This window comes from Anomalospiza imberbis, chromosome 10, assembly GCF_031753505.1.
Source record: "Anomalospiza imberbis isolate Cuckoo-Finch-1a 21T00152 chromosome 10, ASM3175350v1, whole genome shotgun sequence".
Classification (NCBI taxonomy): domain Eukaryota; kingdom Metazoa; phylum Chordata; class Aves; order Passeriformes; family Viduidae; genus Anomalospiza; species Anomalospiza imberbis.
In genome coordinates, this window is record NC_089690.1 from 18916400 (window position 1) to 18944214 (window position 27815).

Genomic DNA, 27815 nt, shown 5'->3' on the forward strand with positions numbered 1-27815 from the left:
GCCCGGCCCCGCTTCCCTCACGGCCCGTGTGCCTGCGGAGCCGCGCCGGCAGCGGGAGGCGGAGCCGGCCCGCCCGTATTTATGCTGAGCCCTGCCAGGAGCGGTGCCGTGAGTGTGGGGCGGAAGCGCCCGGCACCTCCTTCCTCCTGCCCGGGTGCAGGCGACGAGGATGAGCCAAAGAGACACCCTAGTGCATCTCTTTGCCGGCGGGTAGGTGAAGCCCCGGGAGCTGCCCCGGCGCTTGCCCGTTCTCCTCCCTGGGCTACAGGTCTGGCCCCGCTCCCGTGGCCGCCGCTGGCTGGCCTGGGGGCGGCGGCGGCCTGGAGCGGCTGCCTGGGGACATCTGGGTAGGGCTGCGGGGGGCTGCCCCGCTCCTCTGTGCCCGAGGGGCCGCGGGGAGGAGAGGGGGGCCGCGCTCTGCCTCCCGCCCCGTGCCCTGAGGCCTTCCCGGGCCGCTGCGCGCGGTCGGGCCCGGCCCGGGTGTTGCGTTGTGGCACGGATGGAACGCGGGCCCTTGGGGAGGCGGGGGTGGAGGCTTCCCGTAAAACCAACCCCTCTCTCTGATCGCAGTTCCCGGGTTTGGCCCTTATCTGGAGTTTTTGTGGGGATGCACGCAGGGCCCGCCGTGCTTGGCTCCCCGCTGTACGGAGAGGCTGCCGGGACTCGCCTGTCGGCCTGCCGGGCTAGCAGTGCCCGCTGGGCACGCTCCTGCCCGGGGACCGCTGTAGCCATGCCGTGCATGTTAACGCTCCAGTGTGTGCTGCCCTTCCTTGTGCGGCTTTGGCACATGCAGCTCTCCAGCCACAAAGGCCGAAGAAATGGGAGGGAAGATTTTAACCTGAGTTAGGTTTGAGGTAACTTTTGTACCTTCACAGCTATTAATGAAGTTTCAAAACGTATGTTCTTAGGTTTCAAAATGTATGGGCTTTATTTCTGAAGCCTGTGGTTCTTCCAGGGGCAGGGTGGAAAGAAGGGCATCTAGCTTAAAAGGGAAAGCTGGCGGTCCTGCCGGGCTTGATTGTAATAGTGTATTTGGGTAGTGAGCATGATTGTACAGAAGTGATAGGGGACACACCTTGCATCCCATGAGAGAGCTTGAAGCTGTGATTTCCCTTTGTGCTCCTCGTGGACAAAAATTAGCTTGCTGCTTCTGGACTGAGGTGTTTGAGGTGGAAGAGTATTGTGTTGACTCTGAGCAAGTCTGAGTGACTTGGATGCGTGTCAGTACTTTCTCTGCTTCTGGCACACTTTGAAGTATTGTACATCTGATCTAGTGCCTGTGTGGGAGCTTTATTGTCCCCTTGATTTCTTGCACCCTGTTTAAGAGGAGAGTGGTTATGCAGCAGGAGGCCCAAGATGTAGTAGTGTGTACTGTTTTCTGCAGACTTTGCATCCTTGTAAGATTCAGAAAAACAATAGCAGGAGCTCAAGAAAGATCAGGAGCTGCTGAAGAGAGTCCAGTAGAGGGCCACAAATATGATGGGGAGTCTGGATCATCTGTGTTATGAGAACAGACTTGGGGAGCTGGGCTTGTTTTCTGGTCCGGTCTGGAGAAGAGACTGAGAGGGGATATCATTAATGCATATGACTATCTCCAAGAGCTGCCAAGAGAACGGTGCCAGACTTTTTTCAGTGGTGCCCAGCAACAAGACAATGAGCAGAGACCCATAAACTAAAACACAAGAAGCTTCACCTCAACATGAGCAAGAACTTCTTTATGTTGAGGGTGGCAGAGCGCTGGAACAGGCTGCCCAGGGAGGTTGTGGGGTTTCCTTCTCTGGAGACATTCCAAACCCACCTGGACGTGTTCCTGTGTTACCTGCTGCAGGTGACCCTACCTTGGCAGGGAAATTAGACAGTATGACCTGCAGAGGTCCCTGCCAGTCCTAAGGATTCTGAGAGTGATGCCTGATTGTAGCCCTTCAGCTTGACAGTTCTGCACAGGGGAGCTTACTGAGCAGAACTGTGCTGCTCTATTGTTATGTCAGAAATAGGTTTATAAACATGAAACTTGAGAGCAGATGAGGATTGCTTAGCTCATCTTGCTCATTCCTACTTACTGCAGAGCAGTATGGTTGATGGGTAAGTGCTGGCCAACTGGGCCAGGGGTTATGCTGTGAGGAAAAGGCTGAGTGTGAGCCACGTTTCCTGTAACCTTAGTTCAGCCAAGATAACACTGTGTATTTGATCACATTTTGCAGTAGAGGAGTTTCCTGGGGTCATCTCATGACTTTGCAAGTGTAGTGCACTGCAGATCACCTGAGTGATCTTTAGTCTTCAGTGAAACTTAAAAGGAAGGAAGCTTTGTAGCTTTGTTTGCCTTTAAGTTGCACCAGAGCCTCTATGGAAACACCAGGTCTATCTCTGTCTGCTGGTGCTTTTTTTTTTTTTTAATATTCAAGTTCATTCTTCAGTTCCTGTTTTCTGTAATGAAACTTTGACAGGTGACATTGCTGTTCAGTACATAAGTGGGACTATCCAGGGATTTCTCTGTAGCTGCCTAGGCTGTGTGGAGTTTTTTGTTTTTCTTCTCTTTTTCCCCCACTTAGTCAAATAGCAACTGTTGTCACTGTAGACATTATGTTGGTAATGGAAACTCAGGTGCTTTTATTCTAAATCAAGGATACAATTGAGCATTCTTCATTCTTAAATTAAAAAGTCATGTGATTAATGTAGGATGTAGATAAACATTTTTAGTGTAAGTAGTAAGTTATGGCTGTTATGGTTGTTAGACTCATTTTAAAAAGCAGTAGAAAACCTGAATGTTTTGCTTTATAGGAAAGATTAATATGTTTTGGATATGCTGCTTTGCAACCATACAGTGAAAATTCAGGTGCTGGCTACAAAAATAGTGTTCAGGTTTTCATGATTTATTCTTCATTTCCAGAAAGCTTATGACAGTAATTGTGTATCATACAAACTTCCATCAGAGCAGTAAACTTGTGTGAGTGTTGTTTCCTCAGCAGAAGGAGGGCTTTGGGTTAGGAGGTGGACAGCTGCTTTTCTGACTTCACACTTGGATAGTCTCAGGTTTGCTTCTTTTCTTCACTCTTGGTGTTTCCTGCAGAAATTTGGCTGTTTTCTCATTTAGTGTGTGAGGAAGTAGAGGGAGGACCTTCTTTATTTATCTTGATCATAGAACTGTTTCAGTTGGTCTGTAATTGTAGTCATACTCTGTCTGACTGAAGCTCTTAGCAAATCCCTACGGTGGCTAAAACGGTGAAGGTACAGAAAATGGATTTAACGTAAATGTTTGAGTTCTCAGCAAGATCAGAAATGTACTGCTGAAATGTATGAAGTAAAGGTAAGAGACCCTTGGGCTTTTCTCATTTCAGAAGGTTGTTAATAATGTGTAGCAGGTATTGTGATGATGGGGGCTTTTTCAGGAAAGAGCCACTTGAGCCATAACTGAGTTGCCAAGCACTCAGCTCCTCTCTGCCCTAAAATACATCTGTGGCGTAACCATGGATGTATTTCAGAACAAGAGAGAAGGAGTTTAGTGCCTTTCTGTCCAAACTTGAGGTTATCTTTATATTCAGATCCACTTTTGTGTGAAATAAGACAGTGTTTGTTTAAAGCTTGGGGTTTGCTCCATGGGGGTACTAAATTGCGTGAAAATTGCTGTTAGTACTTGAGAAACTGTGCCACTGGTATTTTTCTCATATTTCTTTCTACATGCTTTGAGCTGTTTTTGCTTAATAAAAATGTTATTGTAAATATTGATTTACCCATCTCTTAATAAAAGCTACACTGTTCGTGTTGATGTTTGTTTTGGATAATGGAACCCAGTGATGCTTGATCCCCTGGTGGTGTTTTTCCTGTTTTCACTTGCAAGTTTCTATGTGGCAGCACATTGGGGGATTTTATCTTTACACTGTTCATTAGACATTGAGAGTTAGATTAGTATTTGTAGTTTATGGATGTGAGCTTAACTTATACTTTTTAAGTTCCAGCAAAGAAACATAATTGGTGAGTAGAGTGATTAAGGGTTTGTGGCTCCTAGTACTCTAGCTGAACAGTATTACACAGGGAAAACACTGAAAATTCAGGATTAATAAAAGCTGTTTCTGAAAGCTGTACTTGCTAAAGCCCTTCTGTACTCTCTGAAGACTGATAATATAAATGTGATATCCAAAGCTGCAACTTTGTTGATGTGAAAGTTACTCTGGTTGAAAGACATGTGCATGAAACTGCTGATAGACTCAGGACCTGAATTTACAGTAGCTGATGAAGAGAGAAAAAGTTCTGTTCTCTTTGTAATCGGCTTGGACGCTTTGTTTTTTTGACAGAATTTTGAGCTCAGTTTACATGCTGTTTCATTTGACAGTCAGTGTTTGCATGGAACTTTCATTTTTGTACAGGAAAGATAAGTAGCTGGTAAAATACATGAATTAATGTAGACTCAAGATAACAGGGTCAAGGTTTATCTTTAAGTCTTTGAGGCTCTGGTTACAAATATACTGTGAAAGGTGAATCTGCAACTAGCACTAGGCAGCCATGGCTTTTATTTTCATAAAATACATCATTATCTCAAGAAATTAAAAAAATGTGCACTGACAGTGTTAGTTCAAAGTCAGGCTCCACTGGCATTTGGAGTATCAGTCTGCTTTAGAGCATTTCTGGACAGTCCAGTGGCTGAATTTGAGACCCTCATCCATGCTGGAGCTGTCTCTGTTGGTACTTGTAGGGCTGAAAGGTACCAGTAGAAGACACTTGGCTGCTCTGGAAAAGGGCAGTGAGTCCTTAGCAGATACCTTAACCTTGCAATAATAAGAGGAAAACTTTCTTGTGTAGCCATGTCTGGAAGGAAAACCTGGGATTTGAGTGCCAAACAGGTTTAGGTTTTTGAAGCATGTGTGTATTTTTTTCCTTGGAGTGTCACACAAATAATGCAGGTGTGTCTGAGGACAATGGTTGTCAGAGCTGTACCTGTTGAACAGTTAGCAGAATTTAAAGCCCAATAGTTCCAGGCTTATTTCTGTTAAATCAGTGAGGTGATGGTCTTCTAAATCGCCAGTTGGGATCAAATTAAATGTGTTGTGGGTAGTTGGGGTTTCTTTTGTTGGGCTTTTTTTTTTTTTTTCTTTTCAATATATGCTTTCTGGAGGAGGAATGTTCTCCTTAGTTTAGGAGACCATTGCCATCTTCCTAGACTCTTCAGTCCAAGAGATGTCAAGTAGACAACTGTTCTTAGTTCTGTTGTTTTCCTTTTAGGTTTGTCGTGATCTGCACATGATAACTACATCTTGTGATGTCCATGTCTCTTATTCCACTGACTGTGACGTCTCTTAAATTGTACCAGAAAGCTTAAGTTGAAATTTTAATTCTCTAGCTTGACTGTATTAATAATGGGATTTTAGTCTTCCTTTTTAAACCTATGTGGGTTTTTTTGTGAATTTACCTACTGATCTCTGCCTTTCTGCCTTTCAAATTACTTGGGGCCTATAGGTGGATTCTCATACCCTTTTATGATCATGGTATTTTTGCTGAAAGTCAGCTTTGCAAGCTTCTATACCCACGTGGTAAAGCTGAAGAAGGCTTGTAGTAAACATTGACTAGAGGCAAATATCACATTTAGGATAGAGAAGATGGGCAAGTGGTCTTCTGAATAGCTGGGAACTGCAGTAAGCATTCAGACACAGGAGTGTCTCAGGACTTGCCATTCTTCACTTCCCATTTATACTGTGTCAGCAGGAGTGTGTTCACCTACTTACTCTAGCAGGTGAAATTCATCTAATCCTGGAGAAAAAGTTACACATTAGTAAATGTTCCTACAAGTCACACTTGTTGGGGCCTGGTGCATGCATGACTGGAGAAACTCAAGCCCAGAGTGGTTTTAGGTGGTGGAAATTTCTGAAGTAGTTTACAAAATCCCACCTGCATTATTGAGAAGAAAACTCCTATTTTTCAAACTGTTAAAAAATATGTTTTTCTGAAGTGTTCTAGTTCCTAATTTGTGTTAAACCACAAACTAAAAGTATTCACCGTAATTTGAACCAGTGAGGAGGGGAGCAGGAAAGGTGGCAGCAATCTGCAGGCAATTTATAGAGCACTTGTTGTAGGCTGGAGCTGGTGGCTAGCTGTTAATGACCTGCCAGGACTCGAGCAGAAAAATATAGCTGTCTCTGGTGGTATTCCCAGTAGTGTGTTCAATAAGCAAGGCTGGAAATACATTTCTAAGTAAAATACTGTCCTTGATGCTGTAACAGAACAGCTGCTATGCTTCTTAGAAGTTGCTTATTTGTACAGAGTGCATATTTTTAATTGTTTCTCTTCTTTGTTTACACACAAGCTCTGTTTATTGACAGTTTTTCATAAGCAGATTTTTGTCAAGCCTTGAGGTGTTTATTTTAAAGATCAAGTGAAATAGACAAGTCAGGGTATGAAATAGACAAGTCACTGGATTATGCCTTTGTTTAGATGTTGAATTCAAACTCAGTGGATTTTGTGACCATTGAGAAAGTTCTGGTTCCTCAACATCAAGGCATTTCTTTCACTCCTTCAGTTTCAGATGTTGTCTCTGTTATATGGGGCTTTTTGAGGGCTGGGAAAGTGATGTGTTACTTTGACAGAGTAGAAATTGGGGATTTTGCCAAGACTCACATTACAGAACCACACAGCGCTGTAAAACTTCTTAGCTTTCTTCAGCTGTAAGAAGAAATTTGAGATCTTGAAGACTGGGGATGAAGAAGAAGTTTAATTCAAACTTTCAATAGTTCGTGGAAAACATTGAAAATATTCTTGGGTTCAGTGGAGACATCTTAAATTGTTTAAGAAAAGCCTAACCAAAGAAACACAACACCAAGAAACTGCCAAGGGTGCTGATTATTTGAAATTACTTAAATGGTAGAATGTGGTGCAGGAAAAGGCTCTTAAAGGGAGGCAGGTGAATCTGCTGCTTCTTCCGGATGCATGTGAGCATGATGCTGGCTGCTGCTGTGTCTGCTGGCTGTCACTGACCAGTGCCTGCTGTAGACAAACAGCAAGTACAGAGTAGCTGTGTATGAGCCCTCTTCCCCAGTAATCCACTGCTGAGTGAAGGCTGGCTGACCATCCACCTTGAATGTCTGCTAGAAGTGCTGCAGTCAGGCATCCCTTGTGATTTGGGTGTGGTGCAGGGGAGCATGCAGGGCATGAGCTCCAGGTCTGTTAATCTTCAACTTCAGAAAAATTTTCTGCCCTGATGTAGCGGGGGGGTGAGAGGGTGTTAATTAAGGGCTCCAAACTCCAAGCCCTATGCAAGAATGCAGGTCAAGTTTTTTTGCTACTTCCATAGCATTTATCTCATTAAAATAAATCATACCTTCTGCTTTCTCTTGTGATTACTGTTGCTTGAAAACAAGTTCTTGTGTAGCCTGTCCAAAATCAAATGCAGAAAAGCTTTCAAGAGAGTAAGCTCAAGGAGAACAGAAATAGAAGGGTTGCAGGAAAGGAAGTAAACTCCAAAGCCAACTTCCTTCATTGCCTGCACAGGCATGTTACCATGGAGTGGGGTCTGGCTTGAACTACAGGAAACATAGCTTTCTGTTGGTCTCAGAGCTTTAGAGCTTCAGTAGCTTCAGGTCAGATTGTTTTGGGAGCTGACCTACCTGTGCTTCTCATGTGCTGTTGATGTCTTGAACCTTCACATTTCAGGCTCTTACTGTTTCCAGTCCTGGCTAAAATAAATACTTGCATATCTACTCTCTTTCTGCAGCTTTTTATTTTAAAATAAGTCTATTTATAGCTTACTGTTAGAAGCAAGTGAATTGCTTATTCAGAGCAGGCTGCTCTAATGTCTGTGTCAGGCTGTAACTGCATGTGTGCAGCACACACTGAAAGACTGTCTTTCATCTTCCCGTGATAACACTTTTTTCCAGACTGGCAAAAGAAACTCGATATTTTTCCTCAATTAAACCTTGAAAGAGAATAGACTTCAGTCTAATGTGGGAGCTAGGGATCGGCAGGATGCCTTTAGGCTTAGTAATAGGATACCTCTAGGTCACTGGGTTTAAATGGAGTGTTAAGTGAACATCAAGCTTCTGCTTGGCAGCTCTACTCTCAGTTCACAAACAGATTAGATTTGTAGGATGCAGTGCTGTATTTTTGGTATTCTCTGTGGTAGAAGAGTCATCAGACTACCCTCCTGTGAAAATCTGTAGGATCTCTTGAGTCTTAGCTATTACTCCTAATTTGGACTGAACTATCCTTTTCATTTTGGAAAACATCTTAAAATTACTTGAACAGGCTTATAGCTTATTAAAGAGTTTGGGGATGTTTGAGCTTCTTGTGTTAGGAAAAAAAATAGCTGATAATTATCTTGTCAGAATCAAGCACTTCTTCTAGTTATGTATATGTTATTATATATATTTATTACAGGAAGCAAATATGGCCCCTTTGACTTTAGTACAAATTGTATTTATCTGTTAGTGGATTTCAGACTGAGCTGTATTAGCATTAACACTTGAACTGAAATCTGGATTTGCTTCTTTGTGTTGGATTGTTTGCTTGTTTTTAAAAGGAGATAGGTAGTGTCCTGACCATAGGTTTAAGAAGGGCGTTCAGCAATGTTAAGAATACTGATCTCTGAAGAGGTTCAAGAGACTGTCTTGGAACTTAGAATTTGTGGATTTGCTGTTTTTCCCTCCAAGGCTGTAGTTGCAGAGCTAGGACTGCAGATATTAATAACCGAGTTCTGAAGAAGCCCAGGAAGGCTCTGAGCAGAGCTGGGCAGGGCAGTGTGTTCTGGCTGCGCTGTGGTTGAGCAGAAGGGCAGCAACTGCTGTCAGCACAAGTTGTGCATGGCTTGCCTTGGTTTGCTCTCAGGAATGAGAGACAGACTGAAGCAAATCCAGCAAGTCTTCACCTGGTCAGCCACAGGAGCTCTTCTGGCTTTGCAGTTTCTACTTTACAGTACCTGGTCTGCCTTGCTGAAGTGGGCAGGGCTTGGGAAGCACTTGGACAATCTCTGCTTTCATGGTACAATGACCAAAATACAATCGGGTTTTTGAAGATGTTACTAAATTGCAACACCACAGATTTTACCAGTTTTTACACATAGTCCTATGTGCATAGTGCATAGATCTTCTGCCCTTAAGGATTTTTGGCACCTTTTTTGTGGTCAGGAGCACACTAAACATTAAAGAAAAAGGTAAAATTTACCATAAGAAGTTAAACATTGAAGCTACTGAGTTACTTTCCAGAACTGATTTGAACAGTGTGTACTATGCACCTTCACTACATTTTGTCTGTTTAAATTTTCACTTCAAGTTGTGGGGTTTGCAAACTGACTTAGCATTTTGCTTGCCTTCAAGGGCAAATAAGTGTCATTTTCACACATGTTCCCATTGGTTCTTCACTTTTTGCAGTGGGACTGTGTTGACTATAATGTCAATTCTATGTGAATCTGTCCTTTAGTTTCTTCTTCTCTTAAATACGTGGTGATCCTGTTTATCATTGCAGATGTGGAGGTACTGTTGGTGCAATTCTGACATGTCCACTGGAAGTTGTAAAGACACGACTGCAGTCCTCCTCTGTGACTCTGTACATCTCTGAAGTTCATCTCAACACTCTGAATGGTGCTGCCGTCAACCGAGTAACCAGAGTTTCTCCTGGACCTCTCCACTGTCTGAAGTGAGTGTACCTGGCGCAAGGGTTTCAGTTCATGCTGGGGAGGGAGGAGATCAAAATCTGTAAAAAAGATTCAGACTTTTATGTCTGTCATGATGCTACCAGGAGATGACTTCCCGTATTTTGCCTTTTAACCATGTTTCCAATTCTTTGAATGTTCTTCATGCTTGAGTTTGTATGTTGAAGTAGCCAGAGCATGTGTACCTTTTACAACTCACATCTCCAAACTGCATCCCCACAATTCACTAACACTTAAGTGCCAGACTCCCATTTTCATCATGAAAATGCATTAGTATAAAACTGTTTTAAACTGTTTTGTGTCCAAATCATAGAAGTTACTGAATATGGAGGCAATTCAAATTAACTCAATTTCTTAGTCTCTTTCAACTTTCACCACCCACACAGTTTTTGCCTTTGAATATCTTCTGGTGTGTGTGTGACTAGTAACATTCTTTTAGTGCTAGTAAGAAATAGCTAGGGCTGGCTTTTGCAGTGATCTGTGTTGTTTGTGTAGTGCCTCACTGGATGGGGGCTGCCTTTCCTCTGCTTGTTTGCAGCGCTTGAGTAGTTCAGGAGCCAGCAGGAAAGTTGTAAGGCTACAGTTAAACTGCTTCTATGGCCCGCAGGAAGGGTTCACTTTTCCCTGGGGACTCAAGCTAGCCAGTTCAGCAAAGGGGAGGTACCGTCAGTATTTGGGGATGAGGGGAGATTTCCTACAGGAGGGACCTGCTGCTTCTTGCATCAGAAAGTTGGTTGAGTCTTGACAACTTCTATCTTCTATTCTTAATTAATTAGTAAGAAGTAGTTTTTAGAGAGCCCCTTCTGGCACTTGGAAGTGTAGGGTTTAAACTTAATCTGGTTAGAGCATAGGATTTGCTTAAATGGAGCTTGTAACCAAATAGCTCCTTGAATGGAAGATGATTCTTTTCATCAAAGTTTGGGTTCAGCCTTTTCATGGATCTTTTTTCAGGGTCTGATGAGTGAACATGTTGGGAACAGGTATGTGCGAAGGAAAGGCTTGGATTGTGACCAGGAAGGAGATCTGCTTGACTTAGTGGCTTCTCTTGATGGAAGTAGAGTGCTTCAGCTTCTTTCTGAATGTTTGGTTATTAATTTATTTTGCATTTAGAAATGTATATCAATGAATAGCAGGTTGAATAGATGTGTTTTTGTAATGCTTCTCTGCTGGAAGCCTGCTATGCTTTAAATGCATCCCTGAAACTGAAATTAACTTGGTATTCCCAGGAAGCAAATTCAGACTGAGGTAGAGGTAGCCCATAATGAACTTTATTGGTAGGGCTTGTTTGTTTTCTTAGTCTGTCTTTAACAATTGCCCTCTTACATGTGCTGTTTATCTGTAATATAGGAATGTATCTCTTCTGCTGCTTTTGTTCTGTGCTTAGATGTGTTTTCTTTCAGGCCATTATCAAAGGGCTGAGGTGCAAAGCCTGGGTTTCAAGTTCTCTAAATAGAGTAAATATGAAAAATCCCAGATGACATGGCAGTGGACTCTGATAATAAAAATACATATGTACAGGACATAATTACTTTTGGTTAAGGTACTAGGGCTGTTTATGGGGAAATAAATCTGGATTCCTTTGTCGCTGTCATGCCATTACTGTCATTAGATATTTTTTGACTCATAGTTGTCAGGATTTGGTTGTGTCATAGCAAATTTGGTGCAGTGCTCAAGACTCACATTACACAGTCTAAAAGCAGAGTGATTCAGACAAATTATGTCAGAATTTCAGTGAACTGACTGCTGTAGAATCAGTTCTGCATCTTAAGCATCAGTGGAGGTGACTTGAAAGGCATCTCTGTCAGGAAACAAACTCAAAAACAGGTGCCTCTATTTTCTGGCAACAAAAGCAAATTCTTTTTTTCATAAATATCTGTGTTGCATATCATATTACATTTTCTCATCATTCATGTTGCGCAATTTAAGCCTGAGGCCTTGCTAATGGAAATCTCACCAGCCTTCCAGTGCAGGCTCTCCATGTGACATAAGAAAGTCAGTTGAGGCTGTATGGAGCACTTGTCCTGCTCTTCCAACCAGGGATTTGCCCTTAACTGCTTTCAATAAACAAGTACAGGCCCTGGCATCTGCTCTTTAGTGCAAAAAGTTTGTGTCTTATTCTCAGTGCCACCTCTGGCACTCCTCCAGCTGGTGTCTGAATGCAAAAGAGTATCCGTAACTACCTCCATTATAATCCTGTCTGTTGCAACCTCTCTTTAGCTCTTTGCTGCTCTGTCAGATTCTGAGACTGTAGATCCAAAAGAAGCAAATAGACCTGGTACAATTCATTCCTAAGTTTCGAAGACACTGAGATTCCTGCTGGTTTGAATACATGTGTACCTGTATGTGCATATATACATGTGTAACACATGATGTGGTAGTAGTGGCTTAGTAGATACAGATCATGTTAATTGGGTTCAGCATTGCAAGGCATAAAAATGCTTTCATGATGACAGGTCCAAATAATTTGTATTTCCAAGGTGTCTTTCAGTGTGTGTTCAGTATTTCAGTTACTGCAGTGGAGCAGCAGATGCTGCCCACATAGTGAAATGATAGCTGATTGTTATGGACAAAGAGCTGGGATGTTGCTAGACACATTAAATGTCAGTATTCCTAAATAACAGTGGTAACTGCAGAACCACTGGTTTATTTTTGCTTAGTGGAAGCAAAGGTAAACTTTCAGTTTGACTTGGCAGCAGAGCAGTGGTGAATCAGCACCATTGAAATCAGGAAGTCAGAATAGGCTCAGAATCTCCTTTAGTGCTATAGATTGCTTTCACTCATTTGTTCTGATAGTAAATTCCAAACAAAATGGCCATTTATACAAGGCTTTATTGAGTAATTGACTTGACATTAAGCTGCATGGCTCTTTGAAGAAGAAATGTACAGAACTATTTGTGTGCATGGGCCAATGTTTTTAAATCAGTAAGCACAGGGCTCTGTTTTATAGCATCTGAGAATGTAGTTAATTCTTAACTTTAAATCTAGTTCTAAAGTAATTGCTAGAGCAATTTCCAGTAATGGGATGCAGGTAGTCCTTTTTTCTCCTCCCATGTTCTACCATACTTTTTTAAATACTATTGTGATTAGCATCTAGATTGTGGGGCAGACTGATTTTACTAGAACTGAATTTTCATGCATAATCTTCTACTGTGCCAGGGAACCTTGCTGCATAGGTCTTCAGCTCTTCCTAAAATCCCCAACTATATGGGATCCATATTGTAAAACTAAAGGACTACTAATGCCTTATTTGAAGTCTCAACTCACTGCTTGTACCATGCTTTCCTGTAAATTCCACAAATGTGCAAGGTTACACCCTGCTGCCACCCAAGCAGTCAGTCCTGAGCTGTGTTTATAGTAGACATGGTACAGGAGATGTGAGGACTCTACTGTGGCTGTGACTCTGCATGGGTCACACTCCTGTCTCAGTTACTGTCAGTGAATTACCTTGCATGAATAGGTAAGGATTGTCTTCCCTGGAATGAATCAAAAGCCAGAAAACCACTGGCTCCACAGCCCAGCAGCAGTGCTTGGTTAGGAACACACATCAGCAGCTCAGAACTGATATGAGGGAATCCCTGCCAGCCTCTAGGAAGGGTCACGTCTCACATTGAAGTTTTCAACTTTCTATTGCTATAGTCAAAATCATCATCATGTCTTAAAGAAAAAAAAAAGCTAAGAATGGGCTTCTAGTTGAATACTTAGTGGATTTCAGCATTTTATGGTTATGAGGAAGGCAGGACAAATAGGAAAGCAGCCTTACAGATACAAACTCCTGCCATGAAACTGCCCTGTTGGAGTCTTGTGGAATCACACTGGGGTAGCACATGCAAAACCATGCTGAGGTCTCTCTTTGAAAGGAGGAGATAATAAATTGCCAAAGGTGTCCCTGGCTGAATGTCATAGGCAGTAGAGCAACATCTTCCAGAGTGGCTCTCAGACAGCAATGACTGAGTGAAACTGGATTCTGAAGTCTCTCTCCTCTCTTGCCTTTTGCGCCCTGGCCCTTCCACTCAAAAAATTTCACAAACATTGGGAACTGAAGGGTGGTGAAAGGAGTGTAGTGTAGAATAAGTATTTTTGCCTCCTGAACAATCTACAACCTACATGAATGGCAAGATTTTTGTGCTTAGTATTTTCTCCCTAATTCAGGGACACTTCCTTTAACTTCCTAACATACAACTCTGTACGTGCATGTGTTCCTGTGTATAAGTTAAATTTGTATTGAGATCTCAAGTCTTACTTCTGCATTTTGTTTATGGCTTTCATAGTATGTTGAGCAATAATGTAATTTTTTATGCTGATTCTAGGAGATTACTAATCTTTTTGTGGTTCGCACTGTATTATTGTCAGTTACTATGGAAGTTTTTCACATGATATAATTTTGGTGGTTAGTGCATTCCTTAATTTTGCTCTGAGTGTTACAGAATTGTCTTCTTGTTTTCTAGGATGATCTTGCAAAATGAAGGCCCTCGTTCTCTGTTCAGAGGGCTGGGTCCTAATTTAGTTGGCGTTGCTCCTTCCAGGTAAGTACAAACATGCACAATAAATGAAATACTTTAAGGGCACTAATGTGTATTTGAAACAAGTCTTGAATCTGCAGTTGTAAATACTTAATTAGCAGCAAGTAACCTTTGGTTCCTGGGGTAACTTTTTGCCTGAGGAATTGAGCCATTTATGTACTCCAGAGCTCAAGCTGTCTCAGCATTTCCTATCCTATGTGCTATTGTAATAGTATTTACTGTTGTGTGCTATCCCTTATGCAATGTTTTGTCCAGTTAAAAAGAAAAATTCTTAAGGAATTGCACATGTAAACTACTAGTCTGGATCTTGGAAAATACAAAGGTGGGCTTAGCTTTCAGTTAATCCATCATTTTCAGGAAGCAGTTATGTGATTGTAGCCTCAAAACACTGGATCTTCCTTCCTGAGTTCTGGTGAAGCACAGCCTCGTGCTCCCTTGCAGGAGGAAACCTGTTCTGAAACTTCAGAAAGGGTGAGACAGTGGGTAGGAGGAGAGACTTACCAGCTGTACCAGAGAAAGCAGATCCAGCAGTGAACTGGGCTCCAAAGGGTACTGGGGCAGTGCAGGGCCGAGGACGTAAATGTGATCTAGTTTTCAGTGGTGTTGCTGTTGTCTGTTGCTCTGCATCGGCACAAATACTCCAGTTCCTCAGCTAGTGCTGGCAGGCAGAGAGAGGAGCACTTTATGCCAGAGTTTGAATTTATCCTTACATAGAACTGTTAGCTGAAGTTCAGTCCAAAAATAGGAGAATACATGGGAAGAGTATAGAAGCAAAGCTGTGTAAAAGTAATATATTCTTTAGGCCTGGATGAGGATATTTGATGTTTTTTCCTGGCTCTATTTTTTTTTACCTTCTCTGTTTAAGAGAAGAGCCTTTATGCAGGGGCAATATATTCCACAAAGGTTTTATTCTTTCCTTGACTTAGTGCCCTGCATTTATTTGTTTTGTTTGAAGAGAAAATAGTCCTGTCTCCTGCACACTCAGTTGGAGATTATCTTAACTTTACTGGTTTGAGGTATTTGGATGTTTCTGAAAAATACTATTAAACTGAACTTTAGCTCTGATGAGGTAACGTTCTTTAGATCCTCTGCATAAATAAGAAAAAAGTTAATGAAATAATTAGGTTATCTTTATTTTAGCAAATTTAAGGATTTAGGAATATCAGAGGTGCTTTCTGATCACTAACTTAGCACTGCCCTTTGGAAAAGCTTTGGAAGTAAACCCAGTAGCATTTTTGTTCTTGACACCTACAGGATATCAGCACTACCGAGTCTGGAGAGCCTGTACTTTTGTACAATAGAGCAGTCTGTTCTATCAAATGTTAATATTGATATCACTTTAATAGCAGTTTTTACCAGGAATGGGATCCGTTGCACAGGTGACTATCTTCCATGAAGAATATCCTCACCTGGAAAAAAAAATCTTTTCAGTTAACTATATGTTAAATCTCCTGTTTCCCTTTGGTTCTTCCCCTAGGTGAAATACTTAGCTTGCTAAAATGTCTGCTTGATGTAGTGTGTAAACTTTATTCATAAGCACATCTTCATTTCCCTCTGGCTGATTCTGTCTTCAACCAGCACTTCATTTCAATTAAGCATTAGCTAAGTGGATTTAACATCAGCTCTTTGTTTAAATAAGCTGTAGAGAAGCATATTTCATAACACATCCAGTGTACTTAACTGAGTTCAGGTTCCATTTTAGAAATTACACCCATAAAGCAAGCACTTTATCTTCTTTGTAATAAAGAAAAACATGTTCGCACAGCTAATGAGGCTAATGTTCTGCTTGGGAAAAGTGGCACGTTCCTTTTTTTCTCTTGCAGAGGGGTTTCTTTAGATTTAAAACAACTGAGTTACAACCTGAAATGTGACGTTTATATGTGCTTAAAATAAGTTTTTTAGCTTTAATGAGTGAAAACACCCATTTTCCATAATTTATTGAATTGGGTTGCTGACTCTGCCTAGCTTTGTTTGGATACCAGCTCACAGACTTGCGTAGCAGAAGTTTACAGCATTTTTCATGGTGTGTTCAGAGACAAAAATCAGTGTCTGTTATAAATACAGAACTCTGGAAACAAAATGTGAATCACAGCTTCACAGCTGTTCTAGCATTTCAAGTATAAACATTTATAACATCAAGTTAGCAGCATTTAAATCTTAAATGCTATAATAATATGTTGTTTGTTTTTCGTAAGAGGCTACATGCTTGGTAGTTCTCTTCAAATTGTCCTGCTATTGAAATGAGTTTAGGTCCATTAGAGGAAGTTTGTCCTGTTATTAATTTTGAAGAATACTGAAACTTTTTCTGTGTTTTTCTTCCCTGGCTGAACTTCCTAGTGTCACAAAAATCACTGCCATATTTCAAACTATCTGTCCTTCCCCTCACTAATTGGTAATTGGAGCTGTTGTGTGGAAAAAACAAGTTCAAGTGTCATGTTTAGATTCTTCATTTCCATTCCTTGAATAGTCCCACTACTTTGCAAGAGTTAATCCTGGAATAGTTCTTTACTGGGGAAGGGAGTTTTAGCCCAAGATGACCTTCAGTCAGTAAAGTTAATGGTGCTGCTAGTTGAGAATTTTGAAATGTAAAACATAACATAACTTGAATTTTGTTCTAATTTTAGAGCAATATATTTTGCTGCTTACTCAAATTGCAAGGAAAAGTTGAACAATATTTTCAATCCAGATTCTACCCAGGTACACATGATTTCAGCTGGTGTGGCAGGTAAGGATCTGTAACTTTTTAGCTTCATCCTACAGTCATGTCTGCAAATGAGAGGTGACAATAAATATGGAAAAAAAACCCCAACAAAACAGAACATGCTCAGTAATTGAATGATGTCTTTTTAGTGGTTATCTGCCTTGGGCTATCATTAAACAGGCTCTCTGGAGAATATATGCATGAAACTGCACTAAGCGATAAATAAGTGTGTGTGAACAGTCTTCTCTAGAAAACCTGCACGCCTGCTTTTTCAGTTGTAAATTTGTGAAATGAAAAATGTAGCCTTTCAAAACAGTAACTTGTTGTTCTGTAAGCTATAAACAGTGTTGGCACTGACTTCTGGTTTAATTCTTCCTAATTGTTTTTTTACCACCACTTTTCTGCTACAGCTTTGTATATTTTAATTATTTTTGTCTTTCAGAAATGTGCCTGCAGTTATTTGTGTAAATTATATGTAACAGTCCCTCCTTCTTTGTTCATATACCAGTCTATGAGAAGTTTGCTCTGCCAGTAAAGAGTCAGAGAAGAGCAGATTTTTCATAGTTCTCATGTATTTTCATCTCTATGGAAATAATTCCTATTTTATATCTGCAGTATAACTTTGGTGTATTTTAGCATATACAAATATTTGTTGCTTGATTTGAATATTTTGTGTTTTGGGATCATTAACAAGGGGGAGTTAAAGGCAACTGAGCTAAGTTATGGTCATGGACTTGTGCTGGGAAAATCAGAACTTGGATTGGCAACACTTTATCTGTTGTTGCCTGTGCCTTTCTGCACAAAAAATACATGTTCAGGTGTTTTTATAGGCCATGGGCACTTTACAGATGAATTCTAACAATTTAATTGTTGAAGTTCTTAACTCCTGTCAAATTTCACAGTTAGTCTGTAGAACGTGAGTACTGGCAATCTGGAACAGACTGATAAAGGTGTGATGTCAGAATAAGAAATAGGATTTGTTTTCTGTTTAATGCTTGCTAATAATCTGATACATAGAGATTTTATATAGTGTATAAAATATAAGTGACATTAGCTTTATACCTAAATTACACTAATGTTCATCTCTGGCACATGAAATGTCGTGACAGTTTTTAATCTTTAAGGTGTAAGAAGAGCTCTTTTATTTTGCCCAAGTCAGACAAGGACGATGCAGTGTTTAGTTTTTTTATCATCTAGGAGTGTTTTTGTTTGTAGGTGAACAGCATGGGGATTGGGAGGGAAGGGGATTTAATGAGTTCATCCTAATCAGTTAATTGCATCAAGAAAGATGAAGAGTCTTCAGGTCCTTGTCAAGGGAATAAAACACGTCCTTAATTTGGGGGCAGGGGGAAGTGTGGACGATATAAACAAGTCTGTCCTCAATTGAAGACAACTTGTGCATCTCGTGCAGTGCTGCAGACAAATGAAGATTCTGAGTCTTCCTCGTCTTTGGAAGTTCCTGCCCTCATTCTGTAAAGCACATTTACGGGGATGTGCTGTAGTGCCTTTTTTCCTGGGTGTTTGCAGCCTGTAGTTTGCTATGGAGCTCTATAGCTGCTTCCTTTCCAGAAGGCTGGTGTTCTGCATTTGTACATACAGCTGCAGTAGACTGGGGAAATGGATTTGAGCCTTAATTGCTATTTGCCTTTTTGTACTTCTGTGTACAAGTTCTAACATTGAACAGCTCTTGGGGCTGTTAAGTTTCTCGTACTTCCCAGATTCTGCAGTTGTATTTCTAAGCCACAGTCAATGAAACAAAATGCTCAGTGCAGGCTCACACCATAGGTCTTGGCATTGCACAGTACAGACATTCTCAGGTTCTTTGACAAACAACATAACAATTCTTTATTCTGGTGTTACTCTGGTATATGAAAAGGACTCTGCAGTTAAAATTAACAGTGCTTTCTTGGGAATGTGCTAACTTTGTTTTTGTAATTCTAATATATTTCAGAAAATGCACTTAAACCAGCTATTAACAGTTTTACCTGCAAGGTTTGTATTGTTGTATGATGCAAATCACCTTAAAGAAATGCCAAAATAACAGGGACAATATCAAATTGCTCTTACTTGGTTGACATGTTAATACAGAAGATTATTGCAATGTTTACTTTGGAACCTAAGATTTTGAAATTGGCAAGGTGGCTAAATACTTCAGAATTAGCAAAAAAATAATCAGTGTTGGTGTTTTTCTTTTTCAGCTGCCATTGGTTTCAGTAAGGAAATGAATAATTCAGTCCTAAATGAGGGTTGTTGTTTTGTTGGTGGTTTTTTGGTGGGTTGGTATTTTTTGGATATGACCTTTCTGTTTCATAAAGTCTAATACCTAATTAGCATGAAGTGGGATTTGCACTTACAAAGCTTTCCCTGTAGGTTGCAAGATACAGTAATGATGCAAAAATACATTTTAAAGCAAAATAATTGTAACGTTGTTTTATTAAAGTACTGCAAATAGTGAACTACAGTCAACTTTAAATTCTATTTATTTGTATAATGTGCTAATACATGTCTCAGGCTAGAGTGATGTCATTATTACATAAGGATGGTTTTATGCACTTGGTGGTTTTGGGAGTGAAAAGCTGAGGTATAGTATTTTAAGCATATTTTTTTGTTGGTTGGTTTTAGGCCTGATTCTTCATTCTCAAAATAGATATTTATGGTTTTAAGATTCTTCTACTAAGTTTGTTTTATTCTAAGGAGAGTGAAGTATCTACATATTAGTAACTGATGCCTTATGCAAACAGAAATGAATGCTGTCTTCTTGCTGTGCTAGTTTCCAGCATATAGAGCACATCCCCTTCATACCTAAAATACCTGTGTTGACACAAAGAAGTACTTAGCAATCCTTTTTGCTTACTCCTCAGCATAGTCGTGGTTCTCTTTTTGCAAACTAGGCCAGGGAATATATCTGAGCTTGGTACAAGACTGTTTGCTTGTGTGAAGAGTTGATTTCTGGACATTTCCAAGTTAGGCTAAATTCTCAGATTCACTATAAACTCTGCCTTCTCATTGCACTCAACCTCTCTCACCACAGAAGTACAGCTGTAGATAACTGGATGAGATACTTGATTCCTGTATGGCTTTCTTGTTTGCTTTTTTAATGATTCACAGCCTCAATCAGACAATGTGGTTGCAAATCTGCTGCAAAACTACTTTGCCTTGTATGCTGTTGCTGTTTTTTCTAGAACTTTACTAGCAAACCAACCCAAATGCAGATTTTTAAAATATTTATTTATTAAAAAATAATTGGGACCACTTTATTACTTAGAGATACATTACTTTGTAAGTTTTTAGTGCTATGTACACAGTTAATTCATACCAAATAAAATGCATATTTAGTTCACTGATCTTAGAAGGTTGGATTTCATAAGGAATCTTTTCTGTCGCAAGACTAGGCTAGCTTTAGTGGATAGTATTTTCAAGGGAATGGGGAAGGAGGAGATTTCATTTGTAAATTTTCTGTATAGGTAAGTATTTGGAGGTGTAAAACTAAATTGCTGCAAATGAGCAGAAATTTCAGTACTCAGTGCATTTTACACATCTATTTTAATATCTGTGGCCTGTTTTGATTATTTTTCTTTCTTTTTTTTCCTAAACTTTTACCTGCAAACAGTTAGATTTCCCAATAACTAATTGACAAATCCTTCCGCTGGGATTCGATTTGTACACTTGTGTCTGATGAGGTCACTGCTTGTTGTTATGATACAGAAAAGCCTGTGTCTATTTTAGGCATTTACTGTACATTTCTCCCGTGAAAAGAGTGAGATCGTGTCATCTCATGCTCCCCCTCCGCAGGTCACTTCCTGCAGCAATATGGACTAACTTAAACCTCGTGAGTACTGAACTGAGCGTCTCTTGCAGCCTCTAGTGTAAGAACCACACATTGGGTTTGTGCTATCTATTGAATAAACACCGTAAGGGGAAGACTCGGATGATGTGCATTGTGCAAAGACGTCACTTTTCCTTAACTCTGTTCAGAGTGATTTTTTTTTTTCTGTGCCGTTCAGGGAAAGGTAGGAAATACCTTTCACTGAGAGCTGCTGCTGTACCTGGCTCTGGTTAACTGAAAGCCCCTACTGGGTTAAACAAGGCATTTTGGGTTTTGTTTTTTTTCCCCAGTGTTCCAGAGCTGCCTTTAAAATGCTGCAGCTGATATTCTGTGTTGTCACATGTATTCAAAGAACTCTTTTCTTTTTCTTTTTTAATATGTGTATATAATCCTTTCTGTCTCTTTCTGTTTACTCTTATGGTTTGTTTTTATTTTACTACTTTTAAATTTTAATTCATCATTCCATGTTCACATGCGTCTGTATCAATTACATTGGCTTATAGATTAAAAAGCACCAACCCTGTCCTTTGAAATATGACGCATAATAGGAATACCTGGGATCTTACCTGTCAGTAGCTGGGATAGCTGAAAAAGTAGATTGAGATAATTCTGCCTGATGCTAAGATACAATAAAATAAAACTACAGGAGTTTGTAGTATTGCCAGATTTATCTGTACTTGTCATGAATCTGGGATCTTTCTTGAGGGTGCAATACATCTGTAGGCATTGTACAGTATTATAAAGATCATTGAGGCTTTTAAAAAGAAAAAGGAAACAATTGTGGAGTTTCATGGCAGTTGTTGAAAGCCCCCAAAGTTTGTTTTAACAAATATTTTTGCTACAGATTTTCTGTATTTAAAAATCAAAGTTTATCTTCTGAAGGATCCTAAATGGTATGTTTCGTGTTTTTGGAGGGCTTTCCTTGGTGTCATCACCAGTCAATTCATTTTTCTTCTTCACTAACTGCATTTGCTACATTGGCTGTAAGAATTGACCTGTAGTCATCTCCTCTTGAAACCTGAATTATTGAAGGCCCTTTGATTTGAAATCTTTGGTTTGAACTGTCAGCTTAGGCCTGTGACAGCCATGGAGAAAAATACTGGACATGTTGCTGAGTGTCTGATCCTACTGTTGGAGGTACTGCATTTAAATAATGCTTAGAGTGACCCCAGGAGTGCAGTTTTGAGTAGAGTAGGGGCTGCATCCTGTGGCAACCACTTTTCACTGGAAATTTCCAATATAATCTAACCAGCCAGCCTAGAAGTATCAGGCTGCTGCTATGGGTGAATACAGTCACTGCTGTCACTCAGCCACTGCCACTGATGGCACCTGTGCATTGCCTGGTCCAGATTGAGGATTTGCAGACAGCCTTATTTTGAGTTGAATATGATGGAGAAAGGCTGTATGTTACAGTCTAAGAGTTACAAAATTCCAAAACATGCAACTTAAATAGGAATACAAGAGGCTTTTTGGCTTTGTTAACTTCTAATGAAGAACTAGAGGAGACTTAAAAACTAATTTTGGTTTTTAGAGAAGTCTTTCGTGGAGGATGTGTTGGTAGGGAAAGTGAATGATTTTTGTTTTTCCCCACCTTATTTCAAAGCCTTTGTTGCAGTTCAGTGCATTTCCTAGTGCACTTCATGCCACAAAGATTCTGATTGGAAGTCAAACGAAATTAAAACTTTATTAGTGCCAGTGTAAAGAAATAAAAAAAGAAATAAAACCATGCAAGAATGAAGTTTCCTTTCAGTGTAGCTGAACTCAGGCTCGAGCACTTTTGGAATCAGTGGAGTTTCTGTGACATGAAGTGACAGGTCAGACAGGTTATGGCTACTTGAGCTACAGTCTGTTTTGCACATGTGGTGTTTTAAAAACATCTCATGCCTTGTTATGGCAGAGTAGTTCCCCAGTGCTTTGAGTTTTTGCATCATTATTTACCTCCATTAAATAAGAGATACAGAACTCTTGGCTTGTTAGGATTTCACTCAATTATGTGAAGGTTATAGAAGTACTGAGATATAGGAAAAATGAGTAGTGAATCAGAAAAAAAGAAAGCCAACTCCAAATCTCTATTATCTACCATAGGAAGCTGCTTAGTTAAGAAGTTTTAGTCAGTTTAAAAATCTGTTTAATCAGAAAATTGAACAGAAGCCTCCAATCTGTTTTTACTCTTCTGGTGTAGAAAACCAGCTCAATCTTAGTAGCTGTCAAATCTGATAATTTGTTTTTAGAAGCTGAACTGAAAACTGTAATGACCTGTTTAAGCTTTGAGGGTGGGCACAGATCAAACCTTAGAACAGTTAAGATCCCCTGGCATTTCTGAGTATTGCAGACCTTTGTGTGCAATGTAAACCTAGATTGTGATTGAACAGGAGTAACATGTATGCAAGCCGTTCTGCTAAATCTGTTTCTGTGAGCTGTTAGTGATCTGATAAACGAGCTTATCAATAGCCTGTTGCTGGATAAGTACTGTGCCCAGCCATGCACTTTACACAGGAACGCTGTCCTTCCCCACACACCCAGTCCATCCCCTTGCAGGAGGGCAGTGTGTCTCTGTAGTTATAAACCAGCCATGTGTGTCACTTACAGAGCAAGTGTCTAAATTTATCATCTCTTGCCTGGCCATGTTCCAGCTTTTCCCTTTTCCTATTCTCTCCTGCAGACATGACACCTCATTGATGGTGCATGTGTGGTATTACAGCTTGAGATGATTTTTTTAATTTTACTTTTTTTCAGAGCTGCCTTTCACTCTGCTTTCTCTTTCTCTCTCCACAGTTGTGCAGAAGTAAGAGTAATTCTTACTTCTTTTTTTTTCTTTTTTTCCTTTTTTTATCTTTTGTTTCCTTTTTTCTTTTTCTTTTGATTTCTTTAGTGGACTGAAAATCAAAGCTTTAACCATTGGCCCTTATGCAAGCCTGTGTAGTTGCTGTCTGTCTGAATAGTTAGAATTCATAGTATTTACTTTAACAATTTAAACACTCATATGCTTGTAAAAGTATTCCAAGGCCAGCCAACAATCTCTGCTTTGAATACTAAATAAAAGATTAGCACTCAAATATAACTGCTCTTTATAGTTCAGTATTAAAAGGTCTCTTAATTTGCAATAAATGCCTTTTAACTGCACCAAAAGTAGTATTTATTCAGTCTGCATGCTTTTAAACTCGGATTGTATTTCAGGTAACAAAGTAAATTGAGGCAATGTTTTATAGCATCTCAAATTGCTATTGCTGTCTCTGCAATGCATTCTTACTGACTTTCTTGCCCAATTGGCTCATATTTGTCTAGTTGGCATTGCTGTTCTGTGGTGTCAAAACAGGGTTGGTATTAGATAGGTAGAGAACTGTACTTAATTTGGCTTATTTTATACGGGGCATCTCTTGCTAAGAATCAAACTTACTTAATATTAATGTAAAATTTAAAAACAACCTAAGTGTTTATTGGCTGTATGGATTCACAAAATGGGGACTTCAGAAAAATCAGTATAGTCCGAGTTTTTGCATCCACTGTACCTTAACTGTGTGCATTTGGAACTTAGATGAATCTGTTCTTCTTGTATTATCACATCTAATTATGTTATTTTTGCATTTTTTAGGCTTTACTGCGATCACAACAACTAATCCCATTTGGTTGGTAAAGACACGATTACAGCTTGATGCAAGGTAAAGTGACAATAGGAAACCTTGCTGCTGTGATAACATTGTACTCAAGTGTTGTGAACCTGTTCTGCACTCCAAAATAGAATGAATTCTTAAACATTCAGCATTTCAGATTTGCAAAGTTGATGCTGGTCTCTCTTCAAGTTATACAATCACTTCTCTTTTTTCATCTGTTCTGAGACATGCTTGAGGCACTGTAGTAGACTGACCAGCAAATTTTGAATGAATTACAAGGTTAACAGTTCCATTAAAATCATGTTCTACCAACCATATGCTTGCATTTTCATTCAGTAATATGTTCTCTTTAACTGTTGAGCAAAACATTCCTGAAATATGGATTCAGTATTACAGCAAATGTTTAGAAAAAGGCTTCAAACATCCTCAGGAGTTTTTTTGTTGTGGCTTTTTTTTTCCACATAAAATGAGTTCTAGCTTATACAAAAGAAAATACATCTTTCATGGCTAGAAACAGGAATTGTCCTAATATGGGATAGTCAATAAATTGTTTGGACCTAACATAGAATTAACTACAGAAATGGTTTATTGTGAGACTTGTAATGAAAGTAGAATTTTATGCAAACAGGAATGAAGAACAGACCTCTGTATTCCCATCTATTTAAACCTATAGGGAGAGACTCTTCTGTTGCCATATGATGTGTCCATATGATTACCATAACTCCTTAGAAGGTTATCTGCTGTTTTATTCTGTGACTTGCTCACTCAGACCTCTACTGGCACAATCCATGTGCCTGCACTTGCAGCTGTAGAGAAGCACATCTCGTGCAGTGTTGTCATGGGTTTGCATAGTTGTGTACAGTATTCTGACTACTTCAGTATGCACAACTCAGCTCAGAATGGGACTACAACTTCATTTGCCAAATACTACTTGAAATAGGTATGTCTAATGAGCATTTTCCTTGACATCAGCAGTGGCTTAGTTCAGTCAAGCAACAGCTCCTACTGGTTGCTGTGCCGGTTGTTTGCTGAGAGCTGTAATGCTGAGGGCTGCTGTTTCAACTCCTAGCCACCGAATGCTCTGGAGCTCTTTATTGAGGCAGCAGTTAGGGCAAATCCACTATGCAAAAGGAAATGGTCATTTTTCTCATGAGTCACTGACATTGATAGTCCATTTGGGAGTCTGTTTCCAAGCAGTTTAGTCCTTTATTGCATGAGAGTTGGAGAGGCCTAAAGTTGCTCAGCGTTTGTTTGTGATACTTTTTCTTTAGTCACTGTGTGAAGTTTGGCTTGGATTCTGTGTAATGCTTTACCTGTGTTTAGTGCTGAAGGCCTTTGAGACTGTCAAGTGACTTGGAGCTCCTCAGCACCAGTGCTGGGTATTTCCTAAATCTTCTCGTCGCTACAAACCTGTTTAATTACTTTTCCAGTCTTGCTGGTTGCACAAGTTGATACTCGGACTTGTTTTCTCTTTAGGAATCGTGGAGAAAAGCGAATGAGCGCTTTTGAGTGTGCCCGCAAAGTTTATCGCTTGGATGGCTTTAGAGGCTTTTACCGGGGAATGTCTGCGTCCTATGCAGGCATATCTGAGACTGTTATTCACTTTGTCATTTATGAGAGTATTAAGAAAAAATTACTGGAGTATAAGACTGCTGCTGCCATGGACAATGAGGATGAATCAACAAAAGAAGCATCGGACTTTATTCGAATGATGATGGCTGCTGCCACTTCCAAAACGTGTGCAACATCAATAGCGTATCCCCATGGTAAGTGGGACATGTGCAGCTGAGACCCTGAATCAGAACCTTCAAAGGAGTCTTCTCAGTGAGATTTGTAGCCAGCTTTGGTTTATTTGCTCAAGAAATATTTCCCTGTCTGAATATCAGATCTAGCAGGTCAAGGTGAGTATGGTATTCAGAAATGGAAGTGCTTTACAGTGGATATCCAGCATGACCTTTCTTAGGCAACGTTTATTTTGCCAGGGTATAGCCCAAGGTACTCCAAGAGGTACTTTTTCAGTTGGAATCTTTCCATATACTCAGCAATTTTCCATGATGTGCCAGCAAGTTCCTGTCTCACTTCTAGGGATGCAGGCTGCCTAGTTTGTGTGTCAGTTGCACTTGATCTTCCTGCAAAGTAGTTCTGTATACATTGTTTGTTAATGAACTGAGTACTGAACTAATGTCAACTTCTGAGCTAACATGTAAGCCCAAGCAACAGTCCTCTTCTGGATTGTAGCTAAGCAAATGAACTTGCCTAGTTTAGTCAGATATCTAATACTTGCTCTCTTCTTACACATACTTGGTTTGCTACTCTGTTTGTTTTCCTCCTCCTTTTTTTAAAAGAGGAGTTGTGAGATTGAGAACTTGGGGAGGGCTATTTAAAAATCCCTGATCAGTTGCTGGGAAAAATAATGAAAAGTGGTGAATGTACCCACTCAATTTTTCTTTTTTTCCACTGGTTTTCTTTGTACAGAGGTTGTACGAACAAGACTAAGAGAAGAGGGAACAAAATACAGATCTTTCTTCCAGACACTCTCTTTGCTTGTGCGAGAGGAAGGCTATGGCTCCCTTTACCGAGGTTTAACTACACACCTGATCAGACAGATTCCAAACACGGCTATCATGATGTCCACCTATGAAGTCGTAGTCTACTTACTTGATGGATAGCAGTGTGGCAAGGTGGAAGAAGGTGGAAGACTGAAAGGCTGGAGTGGACCACTGAATGTCAATGCCAAGGTGGTGGGCTAAAGGAGTGTTGTATCAGGAACAAGCAGCTGTGGACAAAACAGAAGGTTGATTGTGGGCTACTCTGAATAATTTTGCTGCCTTTATTGTGTGGTCTCATGTCAATGTGACAAGTGGGAACTGCCCCTTAGGGAATGCCTTCATACATCTCTTAATTCAGAATTATTCTTTTCATCTAGACAAACTAGACAAAGCCATTGAGTCATCTTCAGAGACCTGATGGGTGAGGGAGGGGACATGAAATATGTTCCTGGGCAGTCCTATTACCTTCTCTTAGTGATTACTCTCAACTACATCATTTTTGTTGTTTTTTACTGCACAGTAACCTGTGGGAGGAATAGGCAAGACAGTACTTTTATAGCTTTCTATACCTGACACTTCCATTTAGTTGCTCTGAAGATTCATAAAGAGACTGAGGTAGTGTGGTAAGAGTGTAAAGTTTTCCATGTTGCTACCTCAAGACAAAATATGGTGCAGGGACCCAGAACAGTTATTTCTTCACTACAAAAGGTGATACCTGATGTAGCTTTTTGGTTTTGATTGTTCTTTTTTTTTCCTTGACATTTGAGCAGTGTTTTAGGTTAATGAGAGAGGGTCTGATTGTTCAAATCTTCAGGTTATCAGTCTGTTAATGTTGGTGTATGTGGACTTCTGGTCCTGCTGCATCATGCTTTTTCTTTTCTGGAACTTTTCCTAAGTGAGAGGCCTCTGAAACATTGTCCTGTATCATCAGTTTTCCTTGCCAACCTGTTCAGGTCACTCACACAGCTAAGGAAGTTGCT

General features: G+C 40.1%; 1 protein-coding gene across 2 annotated transcripts; it reads left to right on the plus strand.

The window, feature by feature from the left end:
• On the plus strand, positions 1–27119 carry SLC25A36 (solute carrier family 25 member 36). 2 transcript variants are annotated; one of them, XM_068201000.1, is made up of 7 exons: positions 1–210; positions 9442–9612; positions 14074–14151; positions 16773–16873; positions 24268–24334; positions 25763–26052; positions 26762–27119. In XM_068201000.1, exons 1-7 carry the CDS (start codon positions 170–172, stop codon positions 26953–26955), a joined length of 942 nt encoding a protein of 313 aa, XP_068057101.1. In that variant the 5' UTR covers positions 1–169; the 3' UTR covers positions 26956–27119. The 2 variants fall into 2 exon arrangements, with proteins under 2 accessions (XP_068057101.1, XP_068057102.1); XM_068201001.1 differs by lacking the exon at positions 1–210 and adding an exon at positions 7110–7144.
• The last annotated feature ends 696 nt before the right edge of the window (positions 27120–27815 follow it).